General features: G+C 49.2%; 1 protein-coding gene across 2 annotated transcripts in view; it reads left to right on the top strand.

Moving 5' to 3' along the window:
- Sh3gl3 (SH3 domain containing GRB2 like 3, endophilin A3) overlaps positions 1-16,812 on the top strand; it is a 100,496-nt gene that overhangs the window by 73,284 nt on the left and 10,400 nt on the right. For both annotated transcript variants that reach the window (XM_041657196.1, XM_041657204.1), the window contains 4 exons: positions 774-907; positions 3,904-4,062; positions 7,318-7,421; positions 8,442-8,551. In XM_041657196.1, the coding sequence (XP_041513130.1) occupies positions 774-907; positions 3,904-4,062; positions 7,318-7,421; positions 8,442-8,551 (507 nt within the window). The remainder of the gene's footprint in view (positions 1-773; positions 908-3,903; positions 4,063-7,317; positions 7,422-8,441; positions 8,552-16,812) is intronic.

Here is a 16,812-nt window from a genome sequence, read left to right as displayed (position 1 = left end):
GACGGGCATCCTGGCCAACCTTAATCTCCAGAGATGGTTTCCGCTTCTAACTGGCAAGGACCCAGCTATGAGTTTACTTAAAAAAAAAAAAAAAATGAGGCGGGGCAGCCACTGCTCTCCCTGTCTTACACGTGAGTGAATTGTCCATGTTCTTGACTGATTCAAAGGTCAGGCTTGAGCAGAGCCCTTCCGGCAGAGAGAACCCACTAAAGATGCTGTCCACATCCAGGAAATATTCCTTCCCAGAGCATGCTGGTTCCTCTGGTCCACAGGGCGTCCCTGACACCTGAGAGCTTAGGGAGGTTTCCAGAACGTTAGAACTGTCTGCAGGGAGTGATACTCTACTGCTCCTGAAGCACATGAGCGGGGCCTTATTTCCACTGTAATCTGTATTGGTTAAACATGTATCCCTATGAATGAATCTCTTCACTGTTTACAAAGAGATTTTATCCCTGAACTCTAAGGAACCCCTGGTGCCAGTTTCCAGACCCGGTTTTCCACAAAAGACCTTTATCTCCATCTAGTGGCCAAAGGGGGAAGTGCTTTGGTCTACCAGCTCTCTTTGAAGGGGAGGCGAGAGCACAGAAGGGAGGGGAACATAAGCGGAAAACAGGCAAACTTTCTCCTTTTTCCTATTTTCTCTGAGTCGGGAAGTAGAGGCCTTAGAGCCAAGCCTCGTTGTACCACAATCCTCAGGTCTTGGAGAAAGAATTAGCATCACCGTTAACCTAGAGTATTATTCTGAAAGGAAGCTCTGTGCTCTTTTGTTCAAGGCAATGCACTGATAGAAGTTGGTGAATCCATGAAACTCATGGCTGAGGTGAAAGATTCTCTGGATATTAATGTGAAGCAAACGTTTATTGACCCCTTGCAGCTACTGCAAGACAAAGATTTAAAAGAGATTGGGGTAAGTCTTCTCCTCTGTCCTTGCCCGGCAACATTGTGACTTAAACCCATGACAAGGCTTCTGCAAGGGTGTTTAGCCAGCATACGGTCTCACCCGAGGGCTGAGAACTGGACTTGTTAGATGGCTCCCTGGGGTCCATCGTCTCTGGAGGGGAGGTGCAAACCAGTTGTCACGTTCAGGGCTTCATCCCTTTTCAGCCATCCACATGCCAGACGCAGCGTCACATTCCTGCAGCCTCTTCTCATAGAGCACAAAGACTCCATTCTCTGGGGTGTGGTTTTCATTGCTAATATCACACCCTATCCGTTGTGCACTTGGCTCCATTGCACTTGCGGTCATTACTTTCCATTCTTTCTCAAGGAAATGATTATCTAGGAACTGAAAGTTTCATCTGGAAACCGGCAAGAGATGGTTGTCCAGAGTGTCCCTGGGAACTTCCAGGTCATGTTCAGGCTGGCTGCTTTTGCAGATGTGCAAGGACTCCAAGCAATCCGGGAGGCCAGACTTCTGCTCTGAAGGTCCAGGCGCCCTCTTGTGGTGCTATAGAGAATAACGGCCTGCCTTCCAGCTTGATAGACAGGCCTCCCTTCAGCGGCAGTATCATTTGAACCTTGGGTCTGTCTTCCTCTCCTTAGGCCCGGAGAGTCTTAACAGGGTAGCCACAGAGATGGACTAGTTAGTGAGACACAGATGGAGCGTGTGCCCTTCGGGAGCACATGAATGTGCGGAGGCGGGACAGCCAGCAGTTGCTAACGGCGGAGAGGCAAGAGCAGGGAGACCCTGAAGAAGGCACATCCTCAGCATGGCTGGGGAGGGAAGGCCTCCGAGGAGCCGTCCAGGCACCCTGGGCTGGGTAAATAGGTAGCACATCTTGCTGAAGGGTCAGGGCTCTGATGGCCAGGAGGCCAGGGCACAGGGCAAAAACCAGGGGACCATGGTGGGGAGGCTGGAGTCCTGGGGAGCCTCAGATGCCTTTATCTGCAGTTAGAGAGTCATTCTAAGAGCAAAAAGCATGAGGCAAGGATCCAGGAAGACTGAATGAGACATAAAAACTGGTTTATTGGTACCCCCCCTCCTTATTTGGACACCCCAAGTCCGCTCATCTGCGTTACCCCCTCTACCCCAAGGAAAGCAGGTCCCCATTTCTGTGACAACCCAGTCCCCACTGGGCCCCAGGTCTGTCCATCTCACCCCGTCAAGACCTACCATCCTGTCTTGCTGTGTCTTCCTTCTTCCTGTTTCTGTTGGCTTCTGCCTGGTGGTGCTTAAACATGTCACTACAGCATGCTAGACTCTGGCCCGTCTCTAGCTCTTAGCTAAAGGGATCTTCCTAAGATCCAAGCTCTCAGGAGCTGACCCTCGCCTTTTGTGAAGATCCAGTCCCTCCCCTTCATCTGCCCCTGGGCCTCTGTGGCCTTTTTGCTCCCCCTCTCCTCTCTGACCTCCGTCCGTCCCCAGGTGACAGTTGGCTTTGCTCTCACTATTGCTGTCCTTTTCTCACGGGAGCTTCTCTGATCTCGGCTTTGATGCTGTCTCTCCTGGGAAGCTCTCGTTCCCTCCCGGGCCTCTGGGCCGCGAGCGAGGTTGTCCATCTCTTTTCCTCACTGGGCAGTCAGTACCTTGCGGAGAGGAGCTATGTTTTGCCCTGCGTTGGCACCATGAGAAATGGCATCCAGGTTGTGAGAACAGCAAACGTCTTTCCTAAACACAGACTCTTGCCCAGAGATTCCGCCTCCACAGAACAGTACTAAATGTCGTATGGAGAGGTCCACTGGCTGCTGCTGCTGCTGCTCTGCCACGTGGCCGGCTCAGCAGGGTACAGCTGAGCTGTGAGAAATGGTGCGGAGCACACTTGCTCTTAGCTGTTGTCATGTGGGGCACACTTGCTCTTAGCTGTTGTCGTGCGGAGCACACTCTTAGCTGTTGTCGTGAAAAACACACTTACTCTTAGCTGTTGTCGTGTGGAGCACACTTACTCTTAGCTGTTGTCATGAGAAACACACTTACTCTTAGCTGTTGTCGTGTGGAGCACACTTACTCTTAGCTGTTGTCATGTGGAGCACACTTGCTCTTAGCTGTTGTCGTGTGGAGCACACTTGCTCTTAGCTGTTGTCGTGCGGAGCACACTTGCTCTTAACTGTTGTTGATGGGCGGCAGAAGAGATTGTCTGTCTCCTCCATTTCTGAGGTGGCCTGGGACTGTCGCCCCTCGGCATTCGCTGACAGTGTCTTATGTGTCATATTCTATAATTGTTGGGAACTTTAGGAGGCTTCATGGACATCCTAGTGGACACCAGACACACATGTTTTTATAGTCCGCCTCTTAGCAAGGAATGAATGGAAATGCCTTTACTTTTGTAGAGTTAGTGTGGTCGGAAGCTGCCTGTGCGTGAACAGAACTGGGTGAGGAGGCCCTGTGGAGGCTCTTGGAAATGGTTAGCCGAGTGAGGGTACTGCATCCTTCCTTAGGTTCCACAAAATTCTCTTTCTCTCACCCACCTGTCTGTCCGCCCGTCCGTGTCTGTTATGTAAATGTTTCCTGAGTGCTTGGCGGCAGCAGGAACCACTTTGGGCAGAACAAGCAGAAGAGTGTGATGGTGTCTTACATAGAGAAGGGATGGGGCAGAGGCATAGGAAGTCCCACCTCTAGCTGAGGGCTGTCAATCACAATCAATAGCTTCCAAGGGAAGAAGAGTCTAATTCTTCAGGGACGCTCCAGCAGATGGTTCCAAAACTGAATGGTCTTCATGGTCTTGGAAAAAGAGCACATGAAGTTGGGGAGGGAAAGTGAGGGGGCGGAGTGGGGGTGACGTTAAAGGGGAGAAAGGGAGCGTGGCTTTGAGGACCGCGTACACAAGGGTGAGATTCTCAGACAGCGGAAGGTGGAGTTTAGGCTGGGAAGTACGGAGTACTTCTGTAGAGATCAGGAATATGACGCGCACACGCGGCCGCCCGTCACGGTGTGGGTGTCCACAGGGATTTTCTTTCTCTTTCCAGCACCACCTGAGGAAACTGGAAGGCCGCCGCCTGGATTATGATTATAAAAAGAGGCGAGTAGGTAAGATACCCGAGGAAGAAATCAGACAAGCGATAGAAAAGTTTGAAGAGTCAAAGGAGCTGGCCGAGAGAAGCATGTTTAATTTTTTAGAGAATGATGTAAGTATTTAAAGCAGACAGAAGCTGTTAGTGTGCATGAGTAAACCATCGCAGTGTGAGCATGACTGGCGTGTGGAGAGACTCCAAGACTGTAGTTACGGAGACACTCTAGAACGTTCTGTAGCTCTCACCTCCTGCCGTAGAGATAGTCAACAACCCCTGACTGAAGCCCCCGGGGAGACTTGCTTATCTCTGGGGGTGGCCTTGCCCCAGAAGACGCCCAGGAGAACAGCCTTTGCGTGTAAGGCCCCATCATTTGTGGTTTGGAGCTGAGGTTGACAGATGCTCTCTGGGACAGATGTTTGGGGGTGAAGATCTCTGAGGCTTTTACCCGTCAGAGTTAACACCAGGATAGAGAAGCCTGGCCGACATGTTGGCTGGCTCACACTGGTGTTGGTGAACTTGGAGGCTGTGAGTGCCTAGGGCCACACCCTCCAAAGGCAACAGCACTGTGGTGGATGGTTTCTCATCACCAGTATAAAAGTGGAGCCGAACTAAAGGGACAGGAAGTCCTAGCCGCAGGCTGGGACCTCCCTTCTCTGCCTTGCTTACCAGGCATCGCTGGGTGGTTCTACCCCAGCCTCTCCCCTAAATCCCCATCCTCAGACCGGTCCAGCATCGACACTGAATGCAAACGAGGACATTATTGTTCCAAGGTATGGGTGAGGAAAAGGTTTTATTGTAAATCTGATAAGTACAGCCAGAGGCATCTGGAAGATTCCAGATTGAATTGGATCATGAGGAGGGGTCAGTGAGCCAGAAAGGAAGAGAAGAGAAGAGAAGAGAATAAAAGAAAAGAGAAGAGAGAGGAAGACCAAGAGAGCTCGTGGCCAAAATGGCTGGGTGATGTAGGAAAGAGGAGCTGGGGAAGGGAGGCAAAGCCCTGGGCTGGAGAGCTTCGGGGTAGGGGTGAGGGGAAGCAGAGCAGAGAGGAGCCAGGATGGCAGCAGCTTGGCTGCTGAGGGAGCCCTTTCAGTGCTCAGGGAGCCTGAGGCTAGCTTGTACTTTGTATGTCTGTAGGCACCGCAGCTGTTTGGGGCAACAGTCACGAGCTGAGATACTAGCTTTGGACACATTCGAAACTGCCCACCAGTGTAGGAAAGCAGGATTTGATTTATTCCCATGTTGTGCTTACAGTGGTTTATTAAAGGCCCACGAAGTCCTTGTGTCTTCAGTCAGGTCAAATAAAAAGACTAAGGAAGGCCTTTCACCCCGGGGAAGGCAAGAGAGAGGGACGCACAAAACCGACAGCTCATTAAATCCCGGGGACGAATTCTCCCTGCTCTAGAGAGCAGTCTGGAATTTCTCTTGTCCGTCAACCTGCTGATGCCTGGGAGGTGTTCTCCGTTGTGTTTTGCCTTCGGATCTGTTCATCTTTTGTACCTTCTGGGGTGTGTGTGTGAAGCACGTGAAAGAGTTTGGTTTTTTCCCTCTGGCCATTGCCCTAAGCTCTGGGCATATTTGTTCTGTCTGGCTGCCTCTCGCTGTCCTTTAAGTCTGGAAATGGCAGGCTTAGTTCAAAGTGGGCACAAAGCAGACTGCTGTTACTAAAGACAGATCACGGCAGTCTTCCGTGAGCATGCAGCTCCAGCGTCACAAGGAGGCTGTTTCCTTAGCAGAGTCTACTGTGGTCATGTCAGGCTGTGGCGCGGGCCTTATTCAAACATGTTCTTAAAAGCCAAGGAGATGAAATTTAAGAGATGCTTAGGATTTGCAGGGGCCTGGCTGTCTTTGTTTTGTTTATTGTGTTTTTGGAAATGGAAGGCGGATGTCGCCTTTCTAGCCACAGAGCATGGCAAAGTATATGCCATGTCAAGGCCGGCCTTAGTCACGTGCCCATGGCATTCTTGGCATAGTGGGATCCATATAGACTGTAAACGCACAGTAAACCCAGGTTCAGAATGAGTGGGCGACCATAGTAAAGGGCGGGCAGCTGAAAGAGCCGTCAGCGGTACGTGAAAGCAACATGGATCTGTGGAAGCCAGCGAGCCCTCGGGTGGCTGTGCCAGGAGAGAAGAGATGGCAGGACAAGGATACAGCCAGATCGTGCCCAGAGCTGGTTAGAATGCTGTATAAGAAAATGCTCTTTAGCCAGTCCTGGGACACATGGTTTTGATTTGTATCTCTGTCCAGATCTGGAGCTACAGAAGAGTTGGGCTGGGAGTGTGGTGGGGAGTCACCTCAGTCCTCTGGGCCTTGCTATAGAAGGTTCTAGAACTAAAAAATCCTTACTCATTGCAGTGATTATTCGACCCCGCTTATAAACAGGAAAGCCACCTCTGCAGCTCTTTGGGGCTTGTTAGTTTGTGGGCAAGAGGAATGGTGGACTCTCCACAGCCCATCACTTTCTGCTGTATGTTTCAGGGAAGATGCTTTGCTGGGTGGTGACAAAGACACAGGGGACAAACAGTCCCTGCCCTGGAGCAGGTCTGGCTGACCTGACACCCCTGCTGTCTCTGATCGTGACTTCATTGGCTTTGCTTCTTGGTCTGGCTTAACTAGAAAGCACACAGAGACATTTCTCTAAGAAAATTGATTTATCGAGCATTGGCTTCATTTACAGTTGGGTGAGGTTTCTCTCACTGTGGTGGTGTGAAAGAAAATGGCTCCCAAAGGAAGGGACACTGTTGGGAGGTGTGACTTTGCTGGGGTAGGTGTGGCCTTGTTGAAGGAAACGGGCCATGGTGGAGGTGGACTCTGAGGTTTCACACATGCTCAAGCCATACCCAGTGTCTCAGACCACTTCCTGTTGCCTATGAGTCAAGTTGTAAGGACGCTCAGCCCCTCCTCCAGCACCGTTCTGCTTCCTGCCATGAAGACAACGGGCTAAACCTCTGAGCTGTAAGTGAGCCACCATGATCACTTTCCTTTATAAGAGTTGTTGTGGCCATGGGGTCTTTTCACAGCAATAGAAACCCCAACTAAGATGCCCGCCATCTTCAAATCCATGATTTCTAGAGCATTAAAACAATATATAAGAATATCATCGTCCTATAACTGTAAGAGTGTTTAGTGTATTTACAGCAGATTAATAGCCACAAATCAATTTGACAGTATCTTTCCAGCCCCTCCAGCCCTATTTGTGACCCTCGTCATGATTGTAGGGCCCCGAGATGGGATGAGCTGGACTGGACCAGGGCTGAGGCGGCTGCCATGCTGCCCGGCAAAGCTGGGCTGCTGTCACAGGCTTCCGGTTTGCTCTGGATGTCCCGAGGGCTCTGGCCAAAAAGGAGTAACTTTGCACTTCTGCCACAGGTAGAGCAAGTGAGCCAGCTGGCCGTGTTTGTAGAGGCAGCATTAGACTATCACAAGCAGTCCACAGAGATCCTCCAGGAGCTGCAGAACAAGCTAGAGTTTCGGTAAGCACCTTCGCCTCGCCTAGGCAGGGGGCTGCAAAGTGCAGCCAGCACCTGTCCTCCAGTCCCTCCTGCCCTCTGTTTGGAATTCTCTCTAGCTGTTCTTCAGGGTGGGCATGAGATGAGGCTGAGATAATGAATATGTAGCTTGGGATAAGAAGGCAGAACTGGGGGAAGGGCTGGAATTGCTTTCTCCTTTTTACTCATATCCCCGCCCCCTTTCTTGTGACTCATGTGTAGAGCATACAAGCACGGTGGCCTGAGAGGTGTCTTCCGTGGCTTCTTTGCTGACTTGCCAAAGGGTTCACTCTCTGTCTACCTGTTGAGGAGTGGAGTACAGGCTCCATCCCCAACATCTAGGGCTATGGAAAGAGCCAGGCGACACTCAGAACCCTGTAAAGCCCATGAAAAATGTGATCGGGCTATGATACCTGGCTGATTCTGGACACCAAAAGAGTCAATGGTAACTTCTGAATGATAAAGAAACTCTGTTCCCTGCCTTGGGACTTTCACAGTCAATACACCCCCTACTTTCTGCAAATCAGTAATATTATTTAGAGTTTGCACAGCAACCCCATTGATCAAATTATTGGGCTAACCCTATGCTACGTTTTGAGTAGGCTTTTACACAGGATTATAGTAATGAAGATATTCAGCTGGATTTTTGCTTCGGTCGCTGCTGTTGTTACAGAGGGGAGCTTTCCTGACGCATCCACTTCTGTAGACAGATGGCCTTCTTCAAGGTGTCAGAGAGGACAGAAGGCAGCTAGCCTAGGGCAGTGTCTGCTTGCTAAACCTCAGGGACATTATGAGGACGTTCTTCCAGATGAATGTCAACTAGAGACTAGAGTACAGACTGAAAGAACTGCACACGGTTGTGTCCCTGACACACCGGGCTCTCAGAGGTCGGGGTACACAATCCCACTGGGTCTGGTGGTCCTCAAGAAAAGCTAAGGCCTGTGGACTAGGGAGTCTCTGCTGTCTGGGACGAAGGTCTGACTTGGCCTCCCATGTTTGTTGCAGTATAACGTATGCCTCCAAACTCCCCAGGCGAGATTACGTGCCAAAGCCTGTGAGCACGAGCCCCAGTGACATCAATGGAGTCTCCACCAGCACTTCCTCAAAGATATCAGGTAAGTCAGCCCTCCAAAGCGTGCCAAGCAGGGTCTCCAGTTAGGCCTGCTCAGTCTTGTGTTACCGAGGCCCTTGTTGGGAATGCGCTGAGAAACGGGTGGACTTTTCTTTGGCTGACTGACGAGTCTTCCTTCCCCAGTTCCAGTGGTCACGTGTTCAAATTTTGAAACCCAGCACCGGGAAGAATTATTGTTGTACTTTTGTGTACTAATGCCTTCTAGTGTGGCCGTTAGACAGCCCCTTGACCAAAGACCCGTAGCTGCTATGGTATCCTCTAGGTTTAAAGGTCATCACCTTCAAAATAGCTTCTCAATTGTTATGAAGGTTTGGTTAGCATTCTCTGAGCACCTGAGATGTGCCAGACACCACCTCAAGTACTGTACTGTTAGATTTTAAGTAGGATCTGGGGTAAAACAAACCAGGAAAAACTCAAATAATGTCTATTTTCCTATAGTCTCTCTATGATTTCCATCCGCATCAGATCTCTTTCCCTAGACTTAGCCTCTCCTAAGGACTGAGTATGCTATTGTCCTACCTGTGGCTGGCACATTTTACATATAACAGAGTCTTAATGTTTTGTTTGGTAAATACAGAACAAAAGCAACTGTATTGTTTTACAGTTTTGTTTCCAAAATGCATTGCTTTCTTGCAGTTATTTCCATCTTGTTCATAGGCCTCTCCCACTGTGTTTAGCAACTTCATGCTTTAGCGTGGCCCCTATTAACTGTGACAGTGACCACGCTAACTCCCTTAGGTCGGTGAGGCAGTAAGGGTTGGCGGCAGGGATGTGCCTACCTCCGGATCTTCAGCACTCTTGAAAGATGGCTTTCCTAGCATCTGACTCTCAGCCCCCGCTCTTTCCTGATAGCTTTTCTCACAGTCTCGGTGATTCTCAGCCTCGTATGCTAACTGTCTGGCTTCAACAGGGGTAACTAACATGCACGCACATCTTAGTTCTCCCCATCTTCTGTTTTAGGGTTCCTGGTGTGTAGTCTGCCTCCAAGGTTGTCTCATATAAAACTTAGACCAAATGCTTTGCTGTGACCTCATTGGCGTCACGGGCTCTCAAACCTCTTGCATACGCGTTCTCTCCATTGCTGTCTTCTGAGTCATTGTCTCTGGTGGCAGGTTTTATTGTGCCAATGCCTGGCTTCTGGAAACCGTTTCTACACTGAGCTAATAGTAGCCACCTCTCCCAAGAGACTCAAGAAATGGATAGAAATCTAGGTGCAGAGTTTCTCCTTAAAGAGCTGAGCCTAAGTGACTCACATCACCTGCCTTCCATCCCGCTGGCCAGGGCTTAGTCACATGACACATTGAGCTGGAGAACCAGATCTTACCCATAGTTCTATCACCATGGAAGAGGAAGGGGCGGGTAGGCAGCCTGCAGCTTCCATATGCACACCCTAGGAAGTTCCTGGAAGAAAGCGTCTGCTCTGGTTCTCATGGCCTTCTGTTGGGCATTGCAGACTCCGTTTCTGTTCAGATGTGTCACTTGGGCGCAATCTCACAAGCGCTGTGGAGTCATACATTAGAATGGCTGAGGTGTGGGCAGACATTTGGTGGAGGGCCAGACAGTACATATGTTAGATGTATGGTCTCTGCAGGGCCGTGTGATCTCCGTAACAACTACCGAACTTTATTGTTTCGTCATCGAGCATGTCCATGGAGGAGTGAACGAGCGTAACCGGCTTTCACGCTGTTCGGCTTCCAGCCCAGTTTGCCAACCCCTGACACGACTCATGGGGAATTACTGTAGCTCTGGCTTTCAAGCGTCTGGGTGCTTCACTGGCTTCACGCCTCGAAACACACCCTAAAGAAATAACTTAATCCCCGAATATTCTTGTATACCTGGTAAATAATTTCCGAGAAGTGGTATGTGGAAACAATCTGGTAGCTAGTTACTTATTTGTGGACATTTTGTCGATAGTTGGATAGGATAAATAGGTGTTGGCAGATTAAGTGAGATGCTATGCATCTTGTGGTGTGTGGGTTATACAGAACCACGGGCAGGTATGGAGTTCAGGAAGTTAAGTGGATCCCATGACTGCCTGGCCGTAAGCACGGCTGCATTAGGCTATGCGAAGCTGTGGACAATGTTTATCTGTTTTGAAGCTATCTTTAAAATTGTATTTCAGCAGCACATATTTGAGTGAATGCAAACCTCCCATTGGGAAAGTCGGTGGCTCTGAAGAAGCCATTCAAACATAGCTGCTTTAAGGAAATCGTGCACCCTGTGTAAACATCACGCTTTCTCTGGCTGCTGGGAAGCTCGCTGCCCTTTTGGCTGTCTGCTGGGTAACCTGCATCCTGCTTTGCTGGGCTGCTCACTGTGTGTCTGTTGCCCTAGGACCAGGCTTTAGTAGTGCCCACCTCCCTGTCTCAGAACTCTGGTTGTTTGGATGAAATGTACAGGTTTTGTACATTTTAAGATTTGCCGATTTCTGGCCTGAAGCCAATCTTTACTCTGAATCCAGAGTTTTCTGGACGCCATTTCAAGCTTTCTGTTTATAAAAATTGTGGCTATAAACAAGTGAACTAAACTTTGGAAACGAGTACAATCCCAGCCTTTGCTTCCAGGCTGTTAGCTGTGGGTAAAGCAGACCCCAGTCCTCAAGCTAGTCCTGGCCTCCCCTTCCTTCCAGCATGTACCCAACAAGGGCTTTGTTCTTTGAGACAGGACTCCAGGACCTTGGATAAAGTTCCCCCAGAATGCCATCTCTTCCTGGCCATGAGACAGACCCAGCTTTCTTTTGTTCTAGTTGCAGAGAGACTGTTGAGTTCTGTGAGGAGTCAGATATTTGGATCAAATGTCAGGGACAGGCACAGGGCCTGTAGCACTGCGGTGCCTGCAGTATTGGGTGCATTATTTGTTGCTTTGTGCATGGGCCTCCTCTCTTCCTCATACAGTGTCGCAGAGAGCGATAATGACAATAAAGCACAGTAGTAGGAATGCTGGTAGCAACTACACTGCAGTGTGGTGTTAGGTTAGACAGTCTGCTACACACATGCATCTCTGCTACCGATGTACCCATTTCACATGAGCAAAGGGATTCTCGGAGTCAAGTGGGAGTTCTCTATCGGTCACCCAGTCCATGGGTAGCAGGAATGGATAGCTTCCCTCACAGATGGCCTATCTGATGTCATCAAGAAGGGATGCTTGGGGATGGAGGGATGGCTCAGCTGGTAAAACGATAGTCATGCTGGTCAGAGGACCTGCGTCCAGATCCTCAGTGCCCACATGAAAGCACAGGCGCAGCAGTGTGCACCCGTAACCCAGTGCTGGGAAGGCAGAGATGGGAGGAATGGCCAGCAGGTGTGCAGAATCCGTGAACTCCAAGCTGGTTCAGTGAGAGACCCTGCCTCAAAGTTAAGATAGAGAATGATAGCCGGGCGGTGGTGGCGCACGCCTTTAATCCCAGCACTTGGGAGGCAGAGGCAGGCGGATCTCTGTGAGTTCGAGACCAGCCTGGTCTACAAGAGCTAGTTCCAGGACAGGCTCCAAAACCACAGAGAAACCCTGTCTCGAAAAACCAAAAAAAAAAAAAAGATAGAGAATGATAGAAGACACATGACATTGATCTCTGGCTTCCACATGCAGGTAAACACACACATGCATACATGCACAGACCATGTCCACACTCCTACATGCTTGTAAGCATGCACAGACCACATACATACAAGTATACACAGACACACATGTGCACACACATAGACCCCCCCCACACACACACAGAGGAAACCCTGGCAAATGTAACAGAACGTTCATGGGGTGTGGCCAGTGTGTCACGGTCAAGGGCATATGCTGTGTGCACCTGGCTTGGTAGAGCGGAAGTAGGACAGGACAAAGGAGCCCTTGGTGACCTCACGTAGGCTGCGTCATTCTGAGCTCCCGTCCTTTCTCCTTGGCCAGTAGCTCTGTCCCCGTCCCCAGGCAGATTACATGGTGAGAACTGTGCTGCTCAGCTGGCTTTTAGAAAGCCTGTCTCCAGAAGCCCAAGGCTGTGGAGTCTCCCTAGTGCTGCTGTGGCCCTGTGCCTTGTGAGCCACTGCCTTGGGACCCCCGTGCCACGCATCCGTCCCTGAGCTTTGCTGATTTGTAGGTGGAATTTTTGAGTGTAAGAGGACCCCGTGCTGTTTGTTTCCCAGGCACAGTTTCAAAAGAAAATAGCATTTTACAGCCTGCATTAATGGGAAATTACTTTCCATTAGGGTTCCGAATGATTTGCCCATAATGTTTATAAAGGAGAGGAAAAATGTCAAGCATTTCAGTAACAATTTTAAGCAAAGCTCTGAAGGCTCTGCCAGAAATGGATTCCAAGAACATTTTCTTCATCATTTCTTCTTTCTAGAGAGGGAAAAAGGGCAGAGAGTGATGAAAGGATGTAGGTCAGTTAGGCAGACGCTGCCGAGGGACTGCCATGGAATCGCTGATAGCATTGTTGCTAGGTAGTTAAAGGGGCAAATGGTGGAGCCAGGGCAGAGGAGGGGACCTGCGCTGTGGAAGGAGGCCAAGTTCAGACCCTGGCCAGGAGAAAGGAGGGTCTGTCCAAGCTCCCGTGCACGTGGTCACGCTGTTTCATCAGCTCAAGTTGTCCCTTTGTCCCTGAAGAGAAGCGGAAGCCAAGGAAAGCCTGAGCTGAACTCTGTACCTGGGCAGTTCTCTGAAGGTCATGGGTTAGAAAACAGTGTGGCACTTGAGACCGGTGTTCCAGAACCTTTCTCACCCCAGGAACCCTGTATGAGGCTCCGAGTTGTCACTCACTCTACAGTAGAGAGCAGGTTGTAATTCACCTTTTCCTTGCGTGTGTATTTTAGCTGTGCTTGGAGGCATTAGGGAAAGGCTTTAGTACACGAAGGGCAGACATTAAGAGAGAGGCATTTGCCGAAAGATCAGAACACACCTCAGACACAGGCTCAGGCTTCTCTGTCACAGCCTTACGTTTTTGGGTTTTGGTGGCATCTGCTCATGAGGCTTTCTTCTTCCTTCTCCTCTGAGATTCCCGAAGGTCCTAATTAGTACTGTGACAGCTAAGGGTTAACAGGACTCGGGCTGAGATCTGCTTCATGTGTGTGGAGAAGGCTGAGGGTCGTTAACAGATGTGTGCCATGGGCCGTCAGAACAGGGAGAATAAATCTCTCCGACGACTTGTGCTAAGACATTCTACTTCTCCTTGGGTATAAAAGAGACTTTTATAAATTTCTCGACAGTTTAAAGGCTGCTCAGAAATAGCTTGTAGAGCCCAAGTCATTCCTCTCATGGGCGCCAGTCTCCTGGGACTACATTGGAAAATAAACATGTATTCAAAAGGGAAAGGCAGGGCTCACAAGTTAAAAAAGACACGCACTTTGCAATAGGAGCACACACATTTATTGACCTAAATTTCCGAAGAGGAAATTAAAATTTCACAGAGTCCTGAGGATGGAATTCGTTCAGTTAGCAGGTCTGTCCTCCCTCCCCCTTCCTCCACAGCCATTTCTGTAGCTCTCAGTGGTGGTTCTGATAAGCCAGGGGGCAGGAGTCCCACACCGTAGTTCATTTGCCTGCAATCAGGGCCAGCTTTGGGTAGGTCTCTCACCATCTCCCGACGGATGTGGGCTTGTGTTGAATGAAGACATTGGACTTCCTATGCTGGGGTGCTCTGAGCTCTGAATGCTGCATCTGTTATGTTGTCTCTGAGTCCCTGGCATTCTCAACATCTTAAACTGTTGTCAGGTTGAGCGTTTAACATTTCCGATATTAAGAAGTCATTATTAGAAAGCAGATTGTGAAGAGGTATGTGTGTCGGTCAGTAGCTGCTGGCATGGCGAAGTAGCTGAAGCCCTTTGCTGTTTTTCCCAAGCTGAAGGAGGCGTTGGAAAGGAAAGGCTTCCTCACAGAATAGGTTCCCAGAATTGATCTACGTTCTCTGTCACAGAAGCTTCTGAGAGCCACAAGACATAGCCTCTCTCTTAGCTTTGAGAATTTCAGTAGAACTTAGTGGAAATGGCTGTATGAGATTATCTCAAATTCATAATATCTTATAGTCACCTATGTATTTTATAACAACATGGATAAGCTAAGCTACAAGCTAACATTTCAAATGGCATAATCCAAATATTGTTCGGTGCTGCTATTTAAGAGAGAGTGTAGAAGTCCATTGTCTCTGGAGATTATGAGCAGAGCAGCTGAGTGAACAGCTCCAGGGGACCACATGAATCTACACCAATGACACCTGGGTGATCTGTGGCACTTCCCTTTCCGGAGAATGAGAGCCCAGGACGAGCAGGCAGTCTTGATTCTTAGAGGAACCTCTGAAGCCCTTTATTTGCACAGAGTCTTCTGGTTTTCCCGCCTTAGTGACTAACCCATGCTGTACGAAGCAGGAAGTAGCTCTGCCCAGGGCCATTGGCTAGCCTGTACCAGTCATCAGAAAGCCACCTTTGGTGGCAGCCAGAATTTCCCATTCCCCATGTCTCGGCAAAAACAACTCATAAACACTGGACCTGGTTCTAGTTGAGGGCCACCAGTTGGGGGGTAACTAAATAGATTGTCACTTCTGCAGAATCTGCAGAATCTGCTGTCCCAATAGACAGCTCTGGCCTTCGTCATGATAGGGCACAAGCTCTTTTCATTAAACCCAAGTGATGAACCTGTGTGGATGGTGAAGGTTGGTGTAAGGTTAGGACAAAGCACATACCTTATTTCTATGAGGATAATGAATAAACTTGCATTCCTCCATTAGGCACTTCAATAAATCACCTGTTGTAATAAATAGTGGGCTGTTATTTCTAATATATACATATATATATATGTATATATATATAGGCTTTACCTAGCAATTTACAATGGATTCATTATAGATTAAGATTTAAATTTTAAGTTGTATAATCCCAACACTTGGGAGGACCAGAGGATCAGCATAGGGAGTTTAAGGCTAGCTGGGATGGAGACTGGCTTGAGGTGGGGGCGGGGCTTCAAGGAAATGGAGACCCTGGTGATCTGTGCCAGAGACGGGGCCCTGGGGACTGCTAGTTTTTGTCTAATCTGATGGATGCAGATTGTAATTTAGGCATGGTGAAAACAAACGTGTGTGTGTGTGTGTGTGTGTGTGTGTGTGTGTCAGAGTTATACACCAATGTTGCATCTTAGTCTGCCATGGGAAAAGGATTAGCCTCCAAAGAACTCAGAACTAAACTCGGAGATTATAAATTTTGGAGAGAGAGCCCGAACCAAATATGCACCTCCTAACTCAAGAGAAATAGACTGATACAGGTTGAACATGGTGCCTGGCCTAGGGCACACACTGAGCACACACTTGGCGACCATGCACAAGCCTGAGCTAGAAGTAGACTTTGGGGCTGGGTACAGAGCTCAGTAGGCGGAGCTCACACCTAGCTTGCCTGAAGCCCTGGGTTGGATCCCCAGTACTGTGTTAACGGAGCCTAGTGATATGTTGTGATGGACCCAGAATTTGGGAGGTAGAGTCTAGAACATCAGAAGTTCAAGGTCATCCTCAGCAAGTTTGAGGCCAGCTTGGCCTGGAGACAAGATGGGGGAGGGGGAGATGAGTGAGGAGACAGTGAGCAGAGAAGAGAAGAAAAGGGGAGAGGAAGAAGATGTTAAATTGTGGTTTTGCCCCAACATGTTTAGATAAATTATTGAGTCAGATTCTTCAGGTATAGTCAGATCTTACGGTGACTGTCTCGTGGAAACAAAGCTTCTAGGACACTTGGGTTTCATTCCCCATTGCCTCTACTGGCCAGGCTCCTTCTCTCTGAGCCTTAGCATAGCTTAGGTGACGCTGCAACACTGTTGAGCATTTGGCCACGAGAAATGGGAGAGACTAGAAGACAAGTCATGTCCTTCCCCCTCCCCTCCCCCAGCCGCAGCCAAGAAGGAGGAAGGGGGCTGGGATTCAGAGAGATCTACAATCCCATCCCTGTCGCTTTGTACTTCTGGGTCCCGATTCTGTCCTCTGTATGTAGAGCAGGGGTAGAGTTGTTCTAAGCATAACATTAAGCATGGTACTTGCTACAGTGTAAGAGCCCACAGCACAGCCACTGTTGATACTACATAATCGGTTGTCTGATTTCCCAGCCTACCACAGACTGAAGGCAGCAGATTAGAAGGGCCTGAGGGACTGCTTCGGGAAGGTCCACTGGCAGCGGGAAAAGTGACAGGTCGCAACCCCGGCTACAAGGGAGGCAAGAAAAAGTTATATATGTATATATTTAAAACAAAACAAAGCAAAAACAAAGCGGGAACAAAATCTCAAAA

This window comes from Microtus oregoni, unplaced genomic scaffold (genome assembly GCF_018167655.1).
Source record: "Microtus oregoni isolate MIOR12 unplaced genomic scaffold, Mior012 000000F_ref0000247, whole genome shotgun sequence".
Lineage (NCBI taxonomy): Eukaryota > Metazoa > Chordata > Mammalia > Rodentia > Cricetidae > Microtus > Microtus oregoni.
Note: the sequence above shows the minus strand (reverse complement) of the source record. Positions and strands in the feature narration are given on the sequence as shown.